At 47.7% G+C, this 22,312-nt stretch overlaps 1 protein-coding gene across 1 annotated transcript in view; it reads right to left on the reverse strand.

Moving 5' to 3' along the window:
* Positions 1 to 22,312, reverse strand: part of MTOR (mechanistic target of rapamycin kinase) — a 151,908-nt gene that overhangs the window by 80,694 nt on the left and 48,902 nt on the right. The window contains exons 20-28 of the mRNA XM_049775256.1: positions 20,351 to 20,437; positions 17,297 to 17,464; positions 15,161 to 15,273; positions 14,196 to 14,358; positions 12,189 to 12,281; positions 11,302 to 11,448; positions 7,874 to 8,016; positions 5,963 to 6,125; positions 5,669 to 5,814 (exon numbers count right to left, since the gene is read on the reverse strand). Coding sequence (XP_049631213.1) covers positions 5,669 to 5,814; positions 5,963 to 6,125; positions 7,874 to 8,016; positions 11,302 to 11,448; positions 12,189 to 12,281; positions 14,196 to 14,358; positions 15,161 to 15,273; positions 17,297 to 17,464; positions 20,351 to 20,437 — 1,223 coding nt within the window. The remainder of the gene's footprint in view (positions 1 to 5,668; positions 5,815 to 5,962; positions 6,126 to 7,873; positions 8,017 to 11,301; positions 11,449 to 12,188; positions 12,282 to 14,195; positions 14,359 to 15,160; positions 15,274 to 17,296; positions 17,465 to 20,350; positions 20,438 to 22,312) is intronic.

Here is a 22,312-nt window from a genome sequence, read left to right on the forward strand (position 1 = left end):
TACCACCAGGTGTGGACTCCCCTCTTCCACCCAACCCTATTCCACAAAGATTTCCATATGACCCAGCAATCCCATTCCTGGGTATATATATGAGAAGAAAGAAAACCAGTAGTGAAAATAAATGTGAGGGGGGGCTGGGAACAACTCAGCGGTAGAGAACCTGCATTGCAAACAGGAGGTTGCGAGTTCCAAGCCAGGCACCACTGGTAGGCACCAAGCCAGGCACCATAGTGCCAAGTGCAATCCAAGTGGCACTGCCAGGTTGGATCTCTGGTGCCACAAGTGTGCAGAGTGCAACCAGAGTATCTTAGCACCACAACCAAATATATAACCACTGGTTACTGCAACCACAACAATAATGGTGGTAGATTAAACTATCTTAAAAGGAAGAGGGAGGCCGGAGGGACAGCACAGCGGTGGGGCGTTTGCCTTGCAAGGGGCAGACTGAGGGTGGACGGTGATTCGAATCCTGGCATCCCACATGGTCCCCATGCCTGCCAGGAGCAATTTCTGAGCACAGCCAGGAGTAACCCCTGAATGCTGCCAGGTGTGGCCCAAAATACAAAAACAAAAACAAAAACCAACAAACAAAATACCCACAAAATTTAATTTTGGGACCAGAGAGATAGCATGGAGGTAGGGCATTTGCCTTGTATGCAGAAGGACGGTAGTTCGAATCCTGGCATCCCATATGGTCCCCCGAGCCTGCCAGGAGCGATTTCTGAGCACAGCCAGGAGTAACCCCTGAATGCTGCCAGGTGTGGCCCAAAATACAAAAACAAAAACAAAAACCAACAAACAAAATACCCACAAAATTTAATTTTGGGACCAGAGAGATAGCATGGAGGTAGGGCATTTGCCTTGTATGCAGAAGGACGGTGGTTCGAATCCTGGCATCCCATATGGTCCCCCGAGCCTGCCAGGAGCGATTTCTGAGCATAGAGCCAGTAGTAACCCAAACCCCCTCCCCGCCCCCAAAAAAAGAAGAGGGAGGAAATAAGAAAATATCTATATGAATCCATATGTCCACTGAAGCATCATTCACAATATCCCATACCCTCTGAGATACATGAGGTATTACAGGAGAAAGGGACAGTCCTACTGGCAGTGAGGACAGCTGCACGTCCACTCAGAAGTGCTGATCTTTGTTTTATCTGTAATTCTGCAGGCGCAGCCATCAGAAGAAAGGATTTTGTTGTTTAGTCATACCAGATGGTGCTCAGGACTTACTCTGAGATCTGCCCTCCAGAGATTACATGGGGTACCAGGATGAAACCTGGGTCTGCCACCGGCAAAGCAAGCTCTTTGCCCACTCCTATCACTCCGGCTCCAGAAAAAAGTCTTAAGGCGGGGGCTGGAGAGATAGCATAAAGGTAAAAGCATTTGCCTTGCATACAGAAGGTTGGTGGTTCGAATCCCAGCATCCCATATGGTCCCCCAAGCCTGCCAGGAGTGATTTCTGAGCATAGAGCCAGGAATAACCTCTGAGCGCGGCCGGGTGTGACCCAAAAGCCAAAAAAATAAACAAAACAAAACAAAACAAAAAAAGTCTTAAGGTGGAGAACCTGTCTGGGTGGGCATCCAGATTTGCTTAGACACTCTCTTCTGCTTAAAGGGGCAGAGAATAGTAAGCAGGTGCTATGGACTGAATGTAGATCCCCATTAAACTCAGATAGAAAAGCCTTATTCCCAAAGTGAGGGTCTTCAGGATTGGGGGTCTGATCGGTAAAACATGAAGGCAAAGTTCCTCTAACTGTGCTGTTATAAAAGACTTCGCATGGAGAGATGGGGGGGCTCTTGCCTTGCATGCAGGCACAATGGCTGTTCCCTGGTCCTAGCCTCCAACCCCATATATAGTCCTCTGAGCATGCTGGGGAGGGCGGGGCTCAGGGGCAATCATATAGGGTCATGCATGGGCAAGGCAAGCACCTGACCTACTGTATGATCTCTCCAGCCCCTAAAGCTCATGAGATCTGTACCTGAGGGTTTGAACTTGCTTAGGACCTGCCACCTTGTCCTTACCATCCTGTTGCTTTGCATATCCTGACCCATCTGTATTGGAAGCATAAAATATATTTGGTTTATGGGGCCGGGTAGGTGGCACTGGAGGTAAGGTGTCTGCCTTGCAAGCGCTAGCCAAGGAAGGACCGAGGTTCGATCCCCCGGCGTCCCATATGGTCCCCCCAAGCCAGGGGCGATTTCTGAGCACATAGCCAGGAGTAACCCCTGAGCGTCAAATGGGTGTGGCCCAAAAACCCAAAAAAAAAAAAAAAAAATATGTTTGGTTTCACAGGTTCGGAGCTTGAGACGAATTCTGTGAGAGGCTGAATCACACGTCCCAGTCTCGTCTACACTTGGATAGTTAGCTGAGATATTTAGATGAATATTTAGATGGGACTTTAGAATTAATGCTAGAGGCAGCTAAGACTTGGAATGATGGGTTGGGATAAACATATTTTGCATATAAGAACATGAATTTGGGACTCAGAGGACTATTATGAACTGAGTATTTATATCCCCCCCTCTAAATTATTAAGCTAAAGGCTAATTAGGCCATGAGGGTCTCATGAATTAGTGCTCTTATAAGAGACCCAAAGAGGTCTAATTTGCTTTCCACCATGCAAGCACACAGGGGAGCCAGCAATCTGGCTAGCAGGAAGATTCTCCCCAGACCCTCCATGGTGGCTGCACTCTGACCCCGACTTGCCCAGACCCCAGAACAATGATGGGTCCTGTGAGTGCTAAGCGTGTGTTGTTCCAGTCCAGAATAATTTGCTGCACCAGCCCAAACTGCCTAAGAGGGCCAGCTCTTCCCCCATGCTAACAAGCGAAAGGCTGTTCCCAAAGAACTGAATGCTCATTTAATCATCTGCTCCCTTAAGAACCAATTACACATACAGATAAATGTGGGCTCTGAGGAACAGAATAGTTTAAACTGTTTCTGTGTTAGTCCTAGACTGGGGATTACACAGGGGAGCCCTTAGTTCAGGGTAGATACCTAAAAAAGTCAAGAAAACATGAAGCCGATCGGAGCCCTAGCACAGTGGGAAGGGTGCAAGCAGCCGACCCGAGTTCAATCCCCAGCATCCCACATGGTCCCCAGAGTACCACCAGGAATGACCCTGAGCACAGAGCCAGGAGTCATCCCTGAATACCACCAGGTGTGACCAAACAACTCACACCCCCCCCCCCAAACAAAATACCAAGAAGACAGACTGATCTAGCTGTAACACACAATCTATAGTGGTCAGCAGAGTAGTTTTCTGACACAGAAACTGGACAGTAGCTTTGCCTGAGGCAGCCTGCAACTTTCCTCAGTGAAAATGATGGCAGTACACTGCATGATTGCTAGGAAAAGAAAGTTTACAAAATCCACATGAAGAGATGAAAATAGAAATAGAAAAGAAGGGATGAGAGAATGTGGAAAACCATGTGAAGGGAGCAGAACGAACTCCAGACTGAATGCAATCAGACTCTCACAATCCACAGAGCTCGACTAGCTTTGCTGGGGAAGACAAGCTTGCTTGGTTTTGTGCCAATTTAAAATTCAAGAGATTTCTCTGAGAACTTGTTATCGGCACTACTGGCACAAAAAAGTTAAATGAGGGCCAGAGCGGTAGCAAAGAGGGTTGGCTTGCACACAGTCACTCCAAATTTGATCCCCGACATCCCATATGGTCCCCTAAGCACTGCCAGGAATGATTCCTAAATGCAGAGGCAGTAGTAACCTTAGAGCATCATGAGATATGGTCCAACACCAATTCCCACCCCCCCCCATAAAAACCCTAAATCACCTTCTTGAAACTGGTCTTAAGCCTACAACAAGTCATTTCAAAGAGTTTCATAATGTGGGGACAGAATAATAGTACAGCAGGTTAAAGTGCCCACCTGATTAGCAGCTGACCTAGGGTCAGTCTCCAGTTCCCCAAATGGGCCCCAGAGTACCACCAGGAGGAATCCTTGGAGGATTCCAGGAGTAAGCCATGAGCACAGCTGGGTATGGTCCAAAAACAAAAACAAAGAGAATTCTCCCTGTCACCCCCCCAAAAAAATAAATAAAAGAACACAAAGAGAATTGCATAATGCACATGAGTCTGTGACTGTTTCAAGCATGGAGGTAAATTTGGGGTATGATAAGGCAAGTTCCAAAGAGACATCAAATAAAGCTTATCAGAGAAATTAAGGAAAAACAAGCTATACTACATGGTAGTTATTATTTATAGTTACAAGATTTTGTATTAGTTAGTGAACAACATTATTTTTGTTTGTGTTTTGGGGCCCTTCCTGGTGGTGCTCAGAGTTACGCCTGGCTTTGCACACAGGAATCACTCCTGGCGGTGCCCGGGGATCATATGAAATACCGGGGATGGAATCCAAGTCAGACATGTGTAAGGCAAATGTCCTCCTCCAAGTACTTTTGATCCAGCCCTAGCAAGCAAAACTATATTATCTAAGCCAGAGATGGGGTAAGAAATACAGATTTTCAAGTTAATGCCTGCTGTCTTTGAAACTTGAGCATATTCCATAGGATGGCATGTTTATACTGTTTCTGTAGGTATTTCAGAAATCAAAATATGCTCAAAGTACAGTTTATCTGGCAAAACCATGATTTTGATTCTTTTCGTTCACATTTTCAATGTTTAAAGAAACTCTTTGTAGCAATCTACCCAAAAGCAGAGCTAGCAGAAAACTTGGCGTGACTCTCCTCTCAAAGGAAAGCAGCACATACAGTAGACTGTTCCAGCCACAGTGAAGGAACTTATTAGCTGGTAGATTTTTCCCCAAATGTCTGCAGTGAAATAATCACTCACGTTAGCATTTGCATGAGGCAATTAGATCCCAGAGTTAATATTCCTTGATAATCATTAGGGGTGCAAACAGTTCTCTAGGAGCTGCAGTGAACGTTTCAGGTTGCTTATAATTTCATAACAACAAAATTTATTAAACAATTATTTTTTTCCCCTCACAAACTAAAGTCTCAGAACTACCCAAATAAATGAGAGCAGAGGCTGGAGAGATAGTCTAGTGGTTATGGTGCCTGCCTTGTGCCAACTGACCCTGGTTCAATCCCAGCACCCTCTATAGGTCCCCGAGTCCCACCAGAAGTGATCCCTGATGGCAAGCCAGGAATAACCCATAAGCACCTATTCCCCCTCTCCCCTTAAAGAAGAAAACATAATCAAGTCAGGAGGGAAAAAATCCTGAATCTCGGACTTTCATATGCAGAGAACACTAGAGGAAGAAGTTCCAAGCGCCAACACATTTAGGGAATAAAAGTCCAACTTTGGGTGGTTTGGGGGGCCCAGGAACTGATATTCCCACACCTGCCACAAAGAGTACTAACCCAGAGATTAAAAAAAAAAACAAAAACAAACTCTTCCTAGGCTACCATAGGCACAGAACTGCTTCTATTCTGATCTGACCAAGCATAGGCTGGAAACCAACAGGAGGCGAGGTGCTCCAGGTCACAAGAAATGACAGTCCGGCTAGAGGGCCCGGAGCGGGAGAGCCATCTGCGAGCACGGCTCACTGAAATGTGCTGGCCGGAAGGCTGGCAGGTCTTATGGCGAAGGACTCGCTGAGTGACCCCAATGAACTGGCATCAGAGGGTGGACCAAGAGAGGTTATTTTAGACAAAGGAAGAAGTTCAAAACGGCTTCTGGCCTACCTGATGAGAGACTCGAGGATGGCAGGAGTGGGCCCTTTCTGGAACTCCAGCTCTTTGTAGTGCAGTGCTTTGGCATATGCCCGGCACTTGGCAGCCCTCTCGCCCAGCAGAACAATGCCATTGTCATCTCTCAACGGCAGGGGGCCCTGGAGGAGAGCAGAACCCCACAGCATGTGAAAGTGGCAGACGGCACAAACGAGGAAGCCTGGAGGGCATCGCTCCCTCCCCGCACCCGCATCCGATTATTCTTTGACAGGCTCCATCTGGACCACAAGGATGGGGACAGAGTCTCACCTTGTCGCTGTGCTCCATGAATTCAGCCAAGTTTAACAGGGTCTGTGTGACTTCAGCAATGTCCTGGGAGGTGAGGGCCAATTCGATGCTTCTGATGAGCTCGTCCTGCTGGTCTTCATTCAGTTCGGACCAGCAGGACACAAAGGCAGCATTGAAGAGATCCCTAAAGGCAGCGGAGGGGAGAAAGATGCCTCAGGTGGCTAATACAGGGGCTAATACAGACTGGTGCTGCTAATACAGACGATATGCTGGAAATGGTCGCTTTTAGTCTTTCTTTCCAGGGCTGGCATGAGACTGAACCCAGGTCTCAGGCGTCCAAGATGCATCTATGCACTTCTCCATTTAGCCCGAGGTCTTAAGTGTCCCTGAGTCATACTACAGTGGTGGTCACTGTAACCCCATCCCCCATTCTTCCTGTAACCTTACCTGCAAGAAAGACCTGCCCATTTCTAGGAGGGTCTTTGAGGGGTTACAAAAGGTTTGGCTGGAAGGCCAGGAGGGGAGATAAGGAGATTGAGAGGAGATTTGGGAGAGGAGTTTGGGAGAGAGTTTGAGCAAGGAAAATGGATGGAGAGGAGATGGCTGAGGGACAAAGTACAATGCAGGGCTGAGTGGAGATCAAGCGTAAAAGGTTATGAGAGAGGCCACACATGTTGGCCAGGGCTGAATAAAGATGATACCTCCTGGAATCTGTCTGTGGATGATTTCCTCGCCACTATCCTGAAACTGCTACCCCTCCAGTTGGGGGAGGTGCATACATGTGCTCCTGGGCAGGAGGAGAAAGACCTCCATCACCATCCACCACCATCTAAGCCCATCCAAAGGGCTTTAATGCAACAGTCACTTGTCAGGAAGCATCTGAACTGTGACATGACTGAGGACTCCATTTTAAATTTCACAGAACTCTGATTCACCACTGGCAGCTTGTGACTACTGTGTTTTACAGCCCAGGGACAGACACAGGAAATAGTCCAATGCAGAAAGGAAAGCGGGACAGAGTAACAGTGCCACAGGCAAACTTCTTGGCAGTTTCTGCATTATTTTTCTTTACCCCCTTTGCTCTCCTAATGCAGAAGTTGGCAGTGGACCAGGAATTTGGCACAAGTGTTCCAAGAGTATATGGTGGGGATTGGGGAGTAATATAGCAGGGAGGGCTCTTGCCTTGTATGTGCTCTACCAGGCTCGAGCCCCAGCATGCCACATGGTCCCTTGAGCACTATCAGGAATAATGCCTGAGTGTAGTAAGTCCTGAGTGTTGCTGTGTATGCCCCCCTTAAGAACATGTAACAGAGTTGTTTGTAAAATTGTAAATGATCACAGTTACTTTCTTTGGAGAGGTATTAAAGATCATTCGAGGCAGCAATGTACCTGAGTTTACATAAAACCCCTCTCCCTTACAGCTAAAATGTTGGACCTAAATCTACTAAGAAAAGTTCTCCTAGCAAGATTATGATGCTTTTTATTCTGTATTATGAACTTGTTCCAACATGCCTATTTGTTTTTTCTTAATTGTTTTTACTGAAACTTACTTAGACAGATGTGAGGAGAGACAGAGAGAGAGAGAGAGAGAGAGGGAGGGAGGGAGGGAGAGCGGAAGAGGGAGGGGGGAGAGGGAGAGGGAAGGAGAGTGAGGGGGAGAGAGAGGGACAGAGAGAGAAAGAGAGAGAGAATGGCTTCTCCAGAGTGGGGTAAAGCAAAAAGACACGGAGACAAACAAGTACGGTATGTGTTCATGGGCGAACATGGGCTTGAAGCGCAAGCTCAATTTGTCCTTTTACTTCCATTCACTACTACAAACGAACAAAAGTAAAAGAACTAGCCAACTAGCCTATTTCTGTTATGGCTACTATCCTTCAAACTGTTTCGAACAAGCTGCTCCTTTTGAACCCAAGGAAGTCGCCAAGACCATACCTGGCCATGGGGTTGTAGGCTTGTGCCAAGGCCCAGCACGAGCGCAGAGATGGGGAGGAGGAGTCCTTCAGCAGCTCCAGGCTCAGCCGCCTCAGCCACTCCAGCCAGTCGTCCTTGGAAACCCTTCTGGCGGCTCCCCAGGCCTGCGGTCCACAAACAACAGGGGCAAGCCATCAGCTTCAAGGCCAAACAGAAAGAGCCTTCGTCTCTTTAATGGGCTACTCCACTTCTTTGGCTCACAAGATTGTACTTCTCAGAATTATCCCAAAGCACAAAATCAAAGGCGCAATATTTAACTAAAAGCAAAAACAGCAACCTCGAAAACAGCACAATACAGGAGAAGTGTGGGCCATGCTGTTATCAGGAAAGCACAGCCGTCCAGGCCCAGAAGGGATGGGGACTGTCACATACCGGGCACAGCTAACCAAGTCAAAGGGTCTCCAGCCATGTGAAGGACTTTGGACCGTAACTGGCTCATGTTCCAGCACAGTCCCATAGGGAGAGGAGAAACACTCAGGTTGACACCTGTACAAGTCCAAGTCCAGTGACAAGCAGCTAACAGCACATGGAAGTCTGAGATGAAAGGGGTTTAAAAATCATTGGTTATTTTTTTAATCACCTACAACCTTCCAGAAATCTGAGCACTGCAGATATCTAGGGCCAGCACCAGGGACAGCGTCGCAAGATGGGCAGAAAGTCACAGCTCTGGAGGTGGGCGAGAGAGGCCAGGAGCCAAGAGTCAGGCAGGATGGGGCACGATGGCAGGGCTGCAAATCCTGTACTTGGAACTCCAGTTGTCTAACCCTGGGCAAGTTCCTTACTTAACCCCTGTGCTTCAATGATCTGCTCGCTGGAACATCTGGGTGGACATGTCTATCCACCTCCTCCCACACCCCCAAGTGTGATGTCTTAGTGGAGAGGCTGCAGGAATGGCTAGGAATGCCAAGACCCAGACGAGCAGTTACAAAACCAGAGGCAAAGCAGCATGGTTCCTGCCTAGGGATATTTGGGCTATTCTACCTCCAATCAACAAACACCTCTCAGTAGTGGTCAGTCCACAGGTGTCTATCAGTACAGGGTGACAGTCTAGGCTAAGCCCTGTATTCTACCTCTGGGTGTGAAACACTCACTCACACACATAGAGGGGCTGCATCCAAAGCTTCCTGGGCTTGAAAGGAGAGAAGTCAGCTGGGGCCCAGGCCTTCCCTCTAGCTGTTGCTCCACATGAAGTGCAGCTGTCACGGGCCAGCCCGCTAATAAAGAGAGAATATCACCAGGCTTACATCCACAGTGGGAGCTGCTTACAGGACCCAGGAGTGCTAACGCAGAATGTGGAAAACAAGCCAACTGATTTATTTACTTCCAAGTCAGCAGATACCGAGGCTTCTTCTGCTCGGCTCCATTAGAGGGGCTTTGAAAGCACTTTCTCTCCTAACTCATCCCTGCAGGGACACCTTCCCGGCCAGTTTGTTCCAGCCCGCCCTCACCTGCTCTTCCCAGGATGACCCAAGTCAGCAGGAAATGGCCAGATCTGAGTCCACCACCTACCTCTTTGGAACTGACGGAGAGAACTAAAAGAACCTGCATGAAAGGGAAATACGGAAAACAGCTTCCCATGAAAAGGAAAAAGTGGTCACTTCAGCAGGAAGCAGAGCGCTTTGACTCTAGGCTCCACTTTCCATAGAAATGGGAGGAAAAAAAGAAATGGAAGGGAGAACTGACAGCCTGGACTGACACCAGCCTAAGATCAATAGAAGCAGGAACTGTCCTTGCCCCCAGAGCTGAAAGAGAATGGTTTATCCTCAGTTTACTCTCCCCCGCAGAAGTCTAATGCTTTGTTTTGCTTTGCTTTATATATAGAATGAAGTGAGCCTCAGGGAACCAGCCCACAAGGGATTTTATTTATTTTGGTATCCACTGACTTGCAGTTAGTTCACTGTTTCTTCCCATTTTTTCTTTTTCCATAAGCATCCCTTGGTGGGGTTGGGCAGATACTATAATTAAGCCGATCCCCCTTTAATCTCCAACACCCCAGGTGGTCCTCCCGCAGGGGCCACTCCGAAGCACAGTATATAGCCCAATCTCCCCCAACCCAAACCCCTTCCAAAAATAAAGAACAAAGAATTCAGGACTTAGGTATCATCATGGACCAGGCAGCATTGGCATTACCTGGCAGCTACTTAGAAAAGCAAAACCAGGGGTAAGGAAATCGTATAGGAGGTACAGTACGCAAGGCATGCATGTATCCCCAATGTGAGTCCCCATGGCCACCCCAAGTACTGTCAGGTATAAACCTAGAGGATTACTTCCATCTTTGGCCTACATGGCCTTGAGTATTGCCAGGGCAGTTTGGGTAATCCCTGGCACTCAGGGCCCACGCAGCACCACACCTGTGGGTCCTTGCATTGTACCATCAGCTTGGATGGCCCCTAGTCACGCTGAGGCCCTATTGGGAGCCTTCCCCTTTCTCACCTCCAAAAAGAAAAGCAGTCTAAGCTCAGACTGCCTCATGAGAATAAGCATTTTAACAACCTCGAAGAAGGCGGTAAATCAAAGGAGTCTTAGAAGCTTGGGAAGCAATGCTTTAAAGAGGCTGTATCAGTTTGAAAGGAACGATGGGGTTCACTAATTTTGTACTAGTCATGTGAAAAATGAGAATGCTATTAGTGACAAGGGTTCTGCTATCAAAGATCCCAGGGCATACAAAAGGATGCTCATTCTCTAACAGCGATAGAAATGAAGAGCAGGAGAACTGGTCCTCAGTGGAAAGCTTGGAATAAAATTTGGAAAGCTCAGTGGGGGCAGAGAGGCCAGGTCAGGGAGAGGACCACTAGGACGATAGAGGGAAGTAGTCACTCTGAAAGAGAACAGGAGCAGAAAGAAGGATAAATGACTTTCATGATAATCTGTAAGTAATAGTACTATAAACCACAGTACTAAAAAAGAAAAAGTGCCTGTCATGGAGGCAGGTTGGGGATGGAAAGAAAATAGGGAATGGGAAGGAAAGTGGGACTGTTGGTGGAAGGAAGTGGACACTGGTGAGGGAACTGGTATTGGACATTAAACGCCTGAGTCTCAATCATGAATAACTGTAACTCAGGTGATCCCCCAAAATTTTAAGAATAACATGTATTTTAAAAATAAATAAATAAAAAGAATAAAATGTATTTTTAAACGTGCACAATTTGAAACCTGGAAAAAGACAAGTTGATGATGCTTCTGTCTCTCTCCCTCCCTCACACCCTCCACACCCAATCCCATGTACCATACATGCAAGGCAGGCTCAACCATGGGGCCATGACCCCACCCAAGTGTTGGTTGTTTACAATGACGATATCAAGCAAAGCTGAAAATCTCTAAGGAGACCAAGGAGCAGGGCACACTCACTCTTTCCCAAGTACCCGTCCCTAAAGAAATGAGGGACCTGCCTTTTGGAGATTGATGGTGCTGACATGAAGTTTTTTCATAGGTCCTGTTTCTACTGGTCCACTAGCCAACGCATCCCCTTGGCCACTCCTCAGCATTCGATGCTGATAAATCAAAGGGTCTTCCTCTTCATCGGCAAGGGTGTATCCCTGAAATCAGAGATGTGCATGGGTGTGGGCAACGGACCCCCACAAGACAGATGCTCGTCTCCTAGGCTATAGACCCCTAGAGCCCAACCCAGAAAGTTATAGGAAAAAACTCTCCAACTCCTCTAGTTCCTCCCAATTTAGAAACATCCTTAAACCCTGAAGTGAACCCCACCTTTTGGAAGAGCCAACATTTCAATAAAAGGGTAAAAGTTACATGCCTGAACAAAAGGAATCCTGGGTGGGATCTTCCCCAGTGGTCCCCCTCCTAGTGACAGGCAAGCACCGACTTAGAAGTATGAGCATACAATTGGCAAAGATAAAATAAGTAACTGTGAGCAACACTTAAAAAAGTGACAAAGTGTTTCCCCTGCAAGCAGGGCAAATTGTCTATTTTTGTATGGCCCAAGAACTAAGAATAGTTTTAAGTGGCTGAAAAAAAAAAGTAGCCAAAAGAGTATTCTTCAATATGTGAAATTACAGTATCGCACTCTGGAGGCCAAAAATAAGGCGGCGTTGGACGTCAGCCAGGCTGGCTCACTTCCATATCGTAGACGGCTGCTCTCAGAAGCAGCAGCAGCGCTGGGAAGTTGCAGCAGACCAGAGTCTGGAAGGCTGAATTAAGTTCTTATCTTCACAGAGGGGTCTGCACCAACAAAGTAGACACAGCGCCATACTGGAGGCTGTCAGAACACCAAGGAGGCAAGACATGAAGGACTTAGAAGGAGGAAGGGGTCATTCACCTTAACAATCCTGCAGATGAGGACGTCGTAGCGCTGGTGGTTGATTCGGTGTCTCACCAGAACCTTATTCACCATTGGAATGAAAATCTGGTACTATGGTAAGAGAGAAAAGAGGTCAGACAAGACTTTTTTTTTTTTTTGGTTTTGGGCCACACCCGGTGGTGCTCAGGGGCTACTCCTGGCTGTCTGCTCAGAAATAGCTCCTGGCAGGCACGGGGGACCATATGGGACACCGGGATTCGAACCAACCACCTTTGGTCCTGGATCGACTGCTTGCAAGGCAAACGCTGCTGTGCTATCTCTCCGGGCCCCAGACACGACTTTTTCAGAGAACATTACCATCAATACTGACGGCTGTTCTTGGTGTGCGGGCTAACCCCACACGCAGTCTTCAGTACCACTTTTTCACCTCCTGCTAAGAACCAAGTCCCAGGGCTGGCGAGGTGGCGCTAGAGGTAAGGTGTCTGCCTTGCAAGCGCTAGCGAAGGAAGGACCACGGTTCAATCCCCTGGCGTCCCATATGGTCCCCCCAAGCCAAGGGCAATTTCTGAGCGCTTAGCCAGGAGTAACCCCTGAGCATCAAATGGGTGTGGCCCGAAAAAAAAAAAGAACCAAGTCCCCATCATGCTCCATTCTGGTGACTGCCACAGCCTATCAACATCTCTCTGAGTCCAATCTTAGCCCAGACTATTCTTCCACACAGCGCTGATAGTGCTCCTTTGAAAGTAGTAGGTCAGGGACTGAAGCGATAGCACAGTGGTAGGGCATTTGCCTTGCACATCCAATCCCGGATGGACTCCAAACTCTGGTTTGATTTCCAGCATCCCTCCTTGGTTCTGTGTTCAGAAATTGCTCCTGGCAGGCACAGGGAACCATATGGGATACCGGGATTCGAACCACCGTCTGTCCTGTATTGGCTGTGTGCAAGGCAAACATCCTATTGCTATGCTATCTCTCTGCCCCCACCCCAAGAGCAATTTCTGAGTGCAGAGCCAGGAGTAACTCCTGAGCGCGGCCAGTGTAACTCAAATCCCCACCCCCCCCAAAAAAAAGTGCTAGGTCATGGGCTGGAGTATGTGCCCTGCAGTGAGGAGGCCCACACTGATATCCTCGGCCCCACCCAGAGCAGTACTGGGAGTCATCCAGAGAGCACTGAGCCAGGAGTAGCCCTGGAGCACTACCAGCACAAATAAAAACGGTAAGTCAGATTGTTACTCCTGTGCTTAGTATCTTCCCCAAGACTCTAGGTTGTTCAGAGGGAAAGCAAAATACTCCAAGTAACACTACAGTGGGGATACGCAAATGAGTGGCATCAGAGCTACCTGGAGGGTTCTGAGACAGCTGGGTCTCATGCCTAGGGTTTCTGATCCCAGTAGGACTGGAGTGAATTCAGCCTGAGAATGGGCATTTCTAACCATTCAGCACTAAAGTTATTATCTGTGGATCACATTTTGGGAAACACTGATCTCTAATATATCCCATGCTCCCAGTCTTGCCTGAAGTTGGAGGCCTTAACCTCTGATCACTTGCCCCTGTGGGCTCCTCTTCCTTTCCCCCTTCCCTTTTCCCTGTCCCTTCCCCAAAGCTTCCCGCCATCCTGCACATTTGCTTCTTGCATCCAATTCTCAGGACTGTACCCCCTCTTTACTCTGTTTCAGTCTCTGCTCAAATATTAACTGACCAAAAGGTTCTTTCCCTGTCTACCTTGAACAAACAGGATCTTGCTCTGTGCACACCTATCATTCTATAAGACAAACTGTTGCTGTGTATTGTCTCACTGAATATCAGCTTTGTGGGAGTGGAATCCCTCCCATCTTCTTACTGTGTTATCCCCAAAACAGCTCAGCCACCCAGGTGGCTCAGTAAATATTTGCTGAATAATGGAGAGTGAAACCGGGGCAAATAATTCCAAGTTCTCTGCCAGCGGCTGAACCTAACGCATCCAGTTCACAGTCTTCTCCCTACAGGCAGGTGAAAAAGCACAGCTATTTAGGATTCCTGTCTTACCTTCTTTCCCAGCTGAAACACAAGTGAAGACAACGTGTCCATGGCTGTGGGGCGCAATTCTGGGCTCTGGTCCAGTGTTCGAACAATGGGGTGAATGATCCGGGAAGCATAGTCAGTGAAGTCCAAGGATTCCGTCAAGCGGTCCACAGTCTCCAGTGCTGCCCTACGACAAGCACATGCTCTCAAGTACAGTGGACGCCGCCATCAGGCCCAGAGTAAGAGCAGTGGCTACATGCACCTTAAGAGCCTGCATCAACAGGGCCAGAGAGGTGGTGCTAGCGGAAGGCATCTGCCTTGCAAGCGCTAACCTAGGACGGACCAAGGTTTAATTCCCCTGTCCCATATGGTCTCCCAAGCCAGGAGCAATTTCTGAGGAGTAACCTCTGAGCGTCACCGGGTATGGCACAAACACAAAAAACAAACAAACAAACAACAACAACAACAAAATAGCCTGCACCAAACGAGAGAAAAGGCTTCTTGACTCTTGTCTGTTTTTGGTCTGTTTGGAGGCCATACTTGACAGTGCTCAGGGACCATTTTCAGCTCTCTGCCTAGGGGTTGCTCCTGGTGGTGCTGGTTTCCTGCCTGCAAAGCACATGCTGAGCCTGTTGAACTATCTACCTGCCTCTCTGACCCTCTTTCTTTTTCTCTTTTTCCCTTCAGTGTTGGGGCACGAACACTGGGCATCATACATGCAAGGCAAGTATTCTACCACTCAGCTTCATCCCTGGCCCCAAGCATTTCATGTGACATGGAACCAGCACTTCTCGTGTGGGAGGACAGCATAGGAGGGAGAGTTAAGACTATCCACAACCTGGACGTTTCTGAGCAAAAAGTAACAGGGAGTTAAAATAATTGAAAATAAAATGTTAAAAAGCAGGTCCTCTGGGAACTTTAGAAAAGAACAAACATCTACAAATGGTGAAAAGCTCGATGGCCGCCAGACCTCGCACACAGGCGCTTACTTTCGAGAGGGAAGTGGGACTTCAGGGGCATCAAACAGCTTCACAATAGGAGGCAACAGCAAGTGCAGGTAGTCATCTAGGTTGGCTCCAAAGAGCTGGATTGCAGCCAACAACTGTCAAAGCAAAAAAGCATGAGTCAGCAAGGCCCGGCACCAAGCACCAGAGTACACAGAGAGGCCGTGGTCTTATGCAAACCTCTGTGGGAACTTTAAAAAGCCTTTAAGTGATCCTAGGGGCCGGAGAGCTAGCACGGAGGTAAGGTGTTTGCTTTGCATGCAGAAGGACGGTACTTTGAATCCCAGCATCCCATATGGTTCCCCTAGAGTCTGCCAGGAGTGATTTCTGAGCACAGAGCCAGGAGTAACCCCTGAGCGCTGCCAGGTGTGACCCAAAAACCAAAAAAAAAAAAAAAAAAAAAAAGCCTTTAAGTGATCCTGAACAGCAATCTTCTGGTCGGACATTTTCTTTTTTTTTTGTTTGTTTTTTTGTTTGTTTTTTTTTGGTCATACCTGGCTTTGCTCAGAGTTTACTCCTGACTCTGCACTCAGAAATCACTCCTGGGGCCAGGCGGTGGCGCTAGAGGTAAATAGCCTGCCTTGCCTGCGCTAGCCTTGGATGGACCGCGGTTTGATCCCCCGGTATCGCATATGGTCCCCCAAGCCAGGAGTGACTTCTGAGCGCATAGCCAGAAGTAACCCCTGAGCGTCACTGGGTGTGGCCCAAAAACCAAAAAAAAAAAAAAGAAAAGAAATCACTCCTGGCAGGTTCAGGGGACCATATGGGATGCCGGGATTCGAATCACCATTCTTCTGCATGCAAGGCAAATGCCTTACCTCCATGCTATCTCTTTAGTCCCTCCTTTTCTTTTTGTTTGGTTTGTTTGGTTTTGGGCCACACCCAGTGGCGCTCAGGGGTTCTGCCTGGCTCTGTACTTAAATGACTCCTGGCAGGTTCAGGGGACCAGACCCAGGTCGGCCCTGTGCAAGAAAAACACCCTCCCTGCTGTGCTATCACTCCGTCCCCTGTCCCCAATTAATAGGACATTTTCTTTCTTTTTTTTTTTTTTTTTTTTTTTTGGTTTTTGGGCCACACCCGGCAGTGCTCAGGGGTCACTCCTGGCTGTCTGCTCAGAAATAGCTCCTGGCAGGCACGGGGGACCATATGGGACACCGGGATTCAAACCAACCACCTTTGGTCCTGGATCGGCTGCTTGCAAGGCAAACACCGCTGTGCTATCTCTCCGGGCCCAATAGGACATTTTCTACTTCATTTTACTTGAGGTTATGTCGCTTTTCTTGAGCTTACTTCAATCAATTTGAAATCAGTTGCTGTACTAGAGGAAACTGTTCTAGGATCAAATAACGAACAATGAAAAAATTTTTTTTGGTTTTTCGGCCACACCCGGTGATGCTCAGGGGTTTACTCCTGGCTCAGCGCTCAGAAATCTCTCCTGGAGTTCGGAGAGATAGCATGGAGGTAAGGCGTTTGCCTTTCATGCAGAAGGACGGTGGTTCGAATCCCAGCATCCCATATGGTCCCCTGAGTCTGCCAGGAGCGATTTCTGAGTGTAGAGCCAGGAGTATCCCCTGGGCACTGCTGGGTGTAATCAAAAAAAAAAAAAGAACAAAACTCCTGGCTTGGGGGACCATATGAAACGCCGGGGATCAAACTGCGCTATATCCTAGACTAGCAAGCGCTTGCACCACTGCTCTGGCCCCACAAGAATAATTTGTTAAAGGAAACAAAGTTAACTAGAAAAGATCATAAACAAGTTCTACACTGTGAACCGCTGCATCAAGTATGGGTATCTCTGGGGTGATCATCACGCTGCCACTCAGAACACACTCCTGGCTCTTAGCTGAGCATCCGAGGACACTAACAGCTGCTGGAACTCTCTCTAGAGCAGTATTTGCCTAAGTGGGCAATACTCCCTCCCTTTCTCTTAGGGGGAATAAGGGCATTCTGGACCCTAGCAGAGAGTGGTAATAACTGCAGGGCCCTGGGAGGGGCATGCATTCTATCTGTCCACGTGAAGAAGGCAGACCCCCAGAGGGATGCTGAGTAACTGCTTCCTCCGAAAAGGGGGTGCCAACTTAAGTTTGGACCTTCTGCTCTCGAGGACGAGTGGATCCTCACCTTGATGGAGACGATGCGACCCGGGCTGTTGTCATGCATAAAGACGCGCAGCATGTGGGGGATCAGCTGGGGCAGGTAAAGCTTAAATTCGCCACCAAGAGCAACCACAATTTGTTCAATAAGAAGAATGATTGTGCTCTGAATCGATGTGTTCATGACCCAGAATTCCTAGAGGGGAGAAGACAGGAGAAAGCCAGGTGTTTGCTCAACTATGAAGGAACTGAGATGGGCACAGAGAAACCAAAGAAGTCTGGAGGGCATCCAGGAAGGCCTCTCCACTCTCTGCCCTTCCTTTGAATCCCATCACATCCACATGAGCAAAACTAAACTAACTGCATTTTCCTGCATGCACAAGGCTGCTTCATTCCTCCAGGCCTGGCTCATGCAGTTTCTTTTGCAGAATCCCTCCTCTTGCTCAGCTAAGCCCGTTTTTTTTAGACCTGCCTCCAATCTCACTCCTCCTAAGAAACCATCCTGTTCTCCTTCCATCAACCATCTCAGGTAACTCTGACCCTTTCTCTTCTAGCTCCTATAATAGCTGTAGTTATTTAGTTTTGTTTTTCTTTCTTTTTTTGTTTTTGGGTAACACCCGGTGGCAATCATAGGTTACTCCTGGCTCTGCACTCAGAAATTGCTCCTAGCAGGCACTGGGGTCCGTACGGGATGTGGGACGAGAACCACCATCCATTCTAGATCGGCTGTGTGCAAGGCAAATGCCCTACCGCTGTGCTATCTCTGCGGCCCCAATATTTAGTTTTCTTAGTTTCTGTAGCATTAAATAATTAACGATGGTGGTGGATGGAGAAGGATGGATGGAGGGATTTTTCTCTGCCATTCCAGGCCACGTGGCTCCGCAACCCCCATTCAGCTGGCGGGTCCCAGGTTTAGGTGAATGGTGGAATCACTCATTCCAGAGTGGAGTTATAGTTTCCTTATATCACCGTCCTTCCCTTGGACAGTGAGTTAAGAGGGGTGAGAAACTCCTGATTCCTCTCCCGAAATTTCCCAGAACACCTAATAGTTACAGTCATCCAACATGCTGACAAGGAAGACTAAGACATCGTGGGGGTGGGGAGAAATGTCTTGTGGTCCAGAGTGTTTTTATTTTTCGAGGCTTTTGGGCTACATCCAAAAGTGAGACGAGGACACTATGCAGTATCTCTCGAGCCCACCAGGATAGACTCTTCACTTTGAGTACCTTGTGGTCTCTGCCAGAGGTCTGTCCCAGTACTGACAAGTTCCCTGCTCTTTCTGGATCCAGAATTTGCTAGGTAGCACCTAGAGTCCATCCCACACTATTTTCAGGACAGAACCAAGAAAGTATTATTCTATACTCATCAGTTCCACTCCTCATAGTTACCTAGATAACTGATCCCAAAGGCGATGGTGCAAGTCTAAGTTGGGGAAAAACTGTTACTTCAAATCAACTGAAGAGAGTTGCCTAGTCTTTTCTAGAACCCCTAGGGTAGGAGCCTTCATGGCAATAAGAACCTTAATAACAGCAGCAACATAAGTACATCAATATTCATGGCACCCAAATAATTCCAGATAAATCCAATTCTAAAAAATTTTAAAGGTTAATAATCTTCAGATGAGAGGCAGTATATAAAGTATAAAGTATATTTTGTTAAAAAAGCATTTTTAAAAGTATAATAGCTTGGAAGTAAAAACCAAGCAAAAGATGGTGATAAATTATCTTTCTCTCTGCTTAAGAGAGACATACTCTCTGGAAAGGTGACTTTTTCTGGATAAAAAGCTTTGCTAATAAAACAGCAGCTCTCCCAGCCTCCGCAGCATGTCTAATGAAAACCCTACTTGGACCATACTGGGCCTTCTTCAACCCACCCCCACCCAGTCTCCAGTCCACTCCCCATGTCCTCCCAGCTCCTCATAAGACCTTCTAGGCCCTGAAAAGCAGCCAGCCTGCCCAGGGAGGTTCACAAAGCCTATTCTCTGGCCAGGCCCCAGGGAGCTCATTAAAATGCCCAGGACCAACAGAAAAAGGCAAGACCACCCTTGCCGCACTCCTTCCATCTTCAAGGAAGGGAAAGCTGCATTTGGCAGGGGTGAGGCTTCCGGCCTCAAATTCAAATGTTGGGGGTTGCCAGGCCAGGCGTTTGGGAGTCAGTGATTACTCCAGCTTTCTGGCAGCCTCAGCCCTCCTGTGCCTCCAGCAGGCCCCCATTAGCATTCAGCTAACTCCTCCAGCACAAAGCCTCCGTGGGAGGAGCCGAGCCAGGATGCTTTGAATTATTTATCTGTCGCGGCAGTTTTCAGTTCTGAGACCTACTCACTGGGAAGTTCTAATTTTGAAAGCCAATCACTTTGATGTTGGTCCTGCTGCAACCGCCAAGCGAATGAACGACATAGCTCTGGTATAGAAGAACTGAAATCACTGGAAGAATTGTCTCCTGGATCTTTAAGAACGCAGCCAGTACCACAAAAGAAACTTACGACACAGACATTGAATGGCACGGAGACAGGGGGGCAGGATGGCCTCCCCCAGAAAAACATCTCACCATGACTGTGCCCTGGCACCCGCTGAAAGCAGGGGATGGCATCGGGGACACTAGCCTTTCTCATATGTTGCAGGCCTCAGAGGAAGCATTTGTACTTTTGAAGGTAGCAGGGTACAAATGTCACCTTCTTAACCAGGACCTGATCAGAGTCTGTCCTATTTAATAGCCCTAGGAAATCCCAATTCCCAACCCTTTCTTAAGGCTGGGTCTGATGGGCTACATGAAGAGGGTTTTCATGTGGACACCAAAAACACTGTTGTGATATTCAAGTGAAACTGCTTTGTTGGATGTGAGGCAAAGAACTCAAGTCTAGTTCTGCAGAACAGTTGCTTCAGGATCCCCGTCAGACTTTACCCCTGAACTCAGGCAGCAATAACCCCTCTACTCCCCTCAGTCTGGTGAGTTGCCTTGCTCAAAAGAGCTCTACAATGACCCAAGGGTGTGTGACAGGATGGATAGTGTATCTTATTCAAAACCACTTCTGAAGGCCTTTCCCCTATCCAATGCACAAGTTACAGCATTAATTTTGACTCACTCTCATAAGGGTGACGATTTCATCCATGTAAGGCCGGATGTGGCTCTTCACAAAGGACACCAACATTCCCAGCTGCTGGAACAGGAACTGAAAGACACAGAGTTCAGCAAGATGGCCACGCCATACGCATCACTACAACTGATCTAATTCAGGTGAACAGTCAGATTCCATCCCACCCATCCTATGGAAAATACGTCTCTCCTGGGTAGAGTTGGGAACTGAGCCCAGGGTCTTTTTCACTTGTGAGGCAAGTAGTAACTGCTGAGCCAATCATCAGCCAACTAGGAAGATACTCAAAGGGCCAAACTTAAACCGGAAAGAAAGAATGATTTTGAGGTTTTACATTCCAGCAGGGGCTGTTTCGAGCCATTGTCAACTATCAGCTCTGTGACCTTCATTTAACCTCTCTGCACCCATTCACTCCAGATGAGGGCCAGGGGAGATGGTACAGAGGGCAAGAGCATGTTTTCCATGCTAGAGCCTTCAGTTCAATCCCTGGCAGGCACTGTACCCCAGAACCAATGGGGGGTCACTGACCCAAGCATTGAGTCAGAAGTAGAGCTCACCACTGGGTACAGTTGGGTGTGACTCAAAAAAACAAAACAACAACAACAACAAAAAAAAAAAAAAAAAGAGGGAGCAAGAGAGAGAGAGCTCAAAGAGCTGGAATACATGCTTGCATGAAGGGCCCCAAGTTCAATCCCTGGTACTGCCAAGTTTCCCCGACTGTTGAGGTTAGCTGGTTTTCACTCTACCTTGCCCTGCTTTCGGAGGTGGTCTTTGTTTTCCCAATAAAGGCTCCCTGGGGTACCAGAAGGGAAGCCACCATCTTGGCTAGCTGTTCTACGTGGTGGAGCTACTAGCTGGTGGGGTTCAGCTTGGGGTGTGGGTTCCTGATTTGTTGGTTTTTTCCAATCATGTATGTGGATTATTTCCTGCGTCGAATTTATAACTGGATTCGCATCTCTCATCCTACCTGGACTGGGGGCATGGGAATCGAACTCCACTGGGGCTTGTGGAATACTCGCCTAATACTTCACTCCCGACCACCTATCATCAGATGTTAAGCACTGCTGGGGATGATTCCAAGACCAAAACCAAAATAATATTTTCTTCTTCTTCTCTGACTATAACTACGATGACTGTTACTACTTATATCTTACAGGCATTTTCGTTTGTTTTGTTTGGGGACCATACCTGGCAGTGCACAGGCCTTACATCTGGGTCTGCTACCTGAGATCACTCTTGGAGTTCAGGGGATCATATGGGTGCCAAAAATTAAACCGGGCTGGGAAAGTACAAAGCAAGTACCTTAGCCATTGTAATGTCTCTTTGGCCCTTCTAGGCTTATTTTAAGAGTATAACAAGCTAATTATCTGCAAAGCACCAGTACAGAAAAATGAAAACCATTACTGTTCACTGAACACCAGTTATCCTTAAAGGTTTCATGGAATCACTAAAGACAAGAACGGGCATGCAAAAAAAAATTTTTTATCTAGCCCAAATCACAACCACTAACTTTTCAAGATAAATACAATTATTATGGGTGTAGTAGCCCATTTGTAGTATTAGTAACTCAATTTTTTGCTTTGGAACAACATTCCAAACAGTGGTTTACTCCTGGCTCTGACCTCAGGGATTATTCTGGAGGGGTTTCGAGAACCAGATGGGGTGCAAGGGATCAAACCCTGACCAGCTGAATGCCAGGCAAGTGCCCTACCTGCTATACTATTTCTCCAGTCCAACTAATTAGCTTTGAATTAATTAGGTACCAATTAGGTGCCAAGTAACTAACACAAGCAAAGTGGGGGAAGGATGGATGAGGACGAGTGTGTCCTGAGTTAGATCGTGGATTTGTCCTCTGTAAAGCAAGCACCCCATGAATTCTTAAGCTGAGGTCTCCTTCAGGGCTGCCTCACACACACCATAGCCACTGGGGAGGGAGGCTCCCACTCTTCTCTC

The sequence above is a fragment of the Suncus etruscus genome, chromosome 6 (genome assembly GCF_024139225.1).
Source record: "Suncus etruscus isolate mSunEtr1 chromosome 6, mSunEtr1.pri.cur, whole genome shotgun sequence".
Taxonomy (NCBI): Eukaryota; Metazoa; Chordata; class Mammalia; order Eulipotyphla; family Soricidae; genus Suncus; species Suncus etruscus.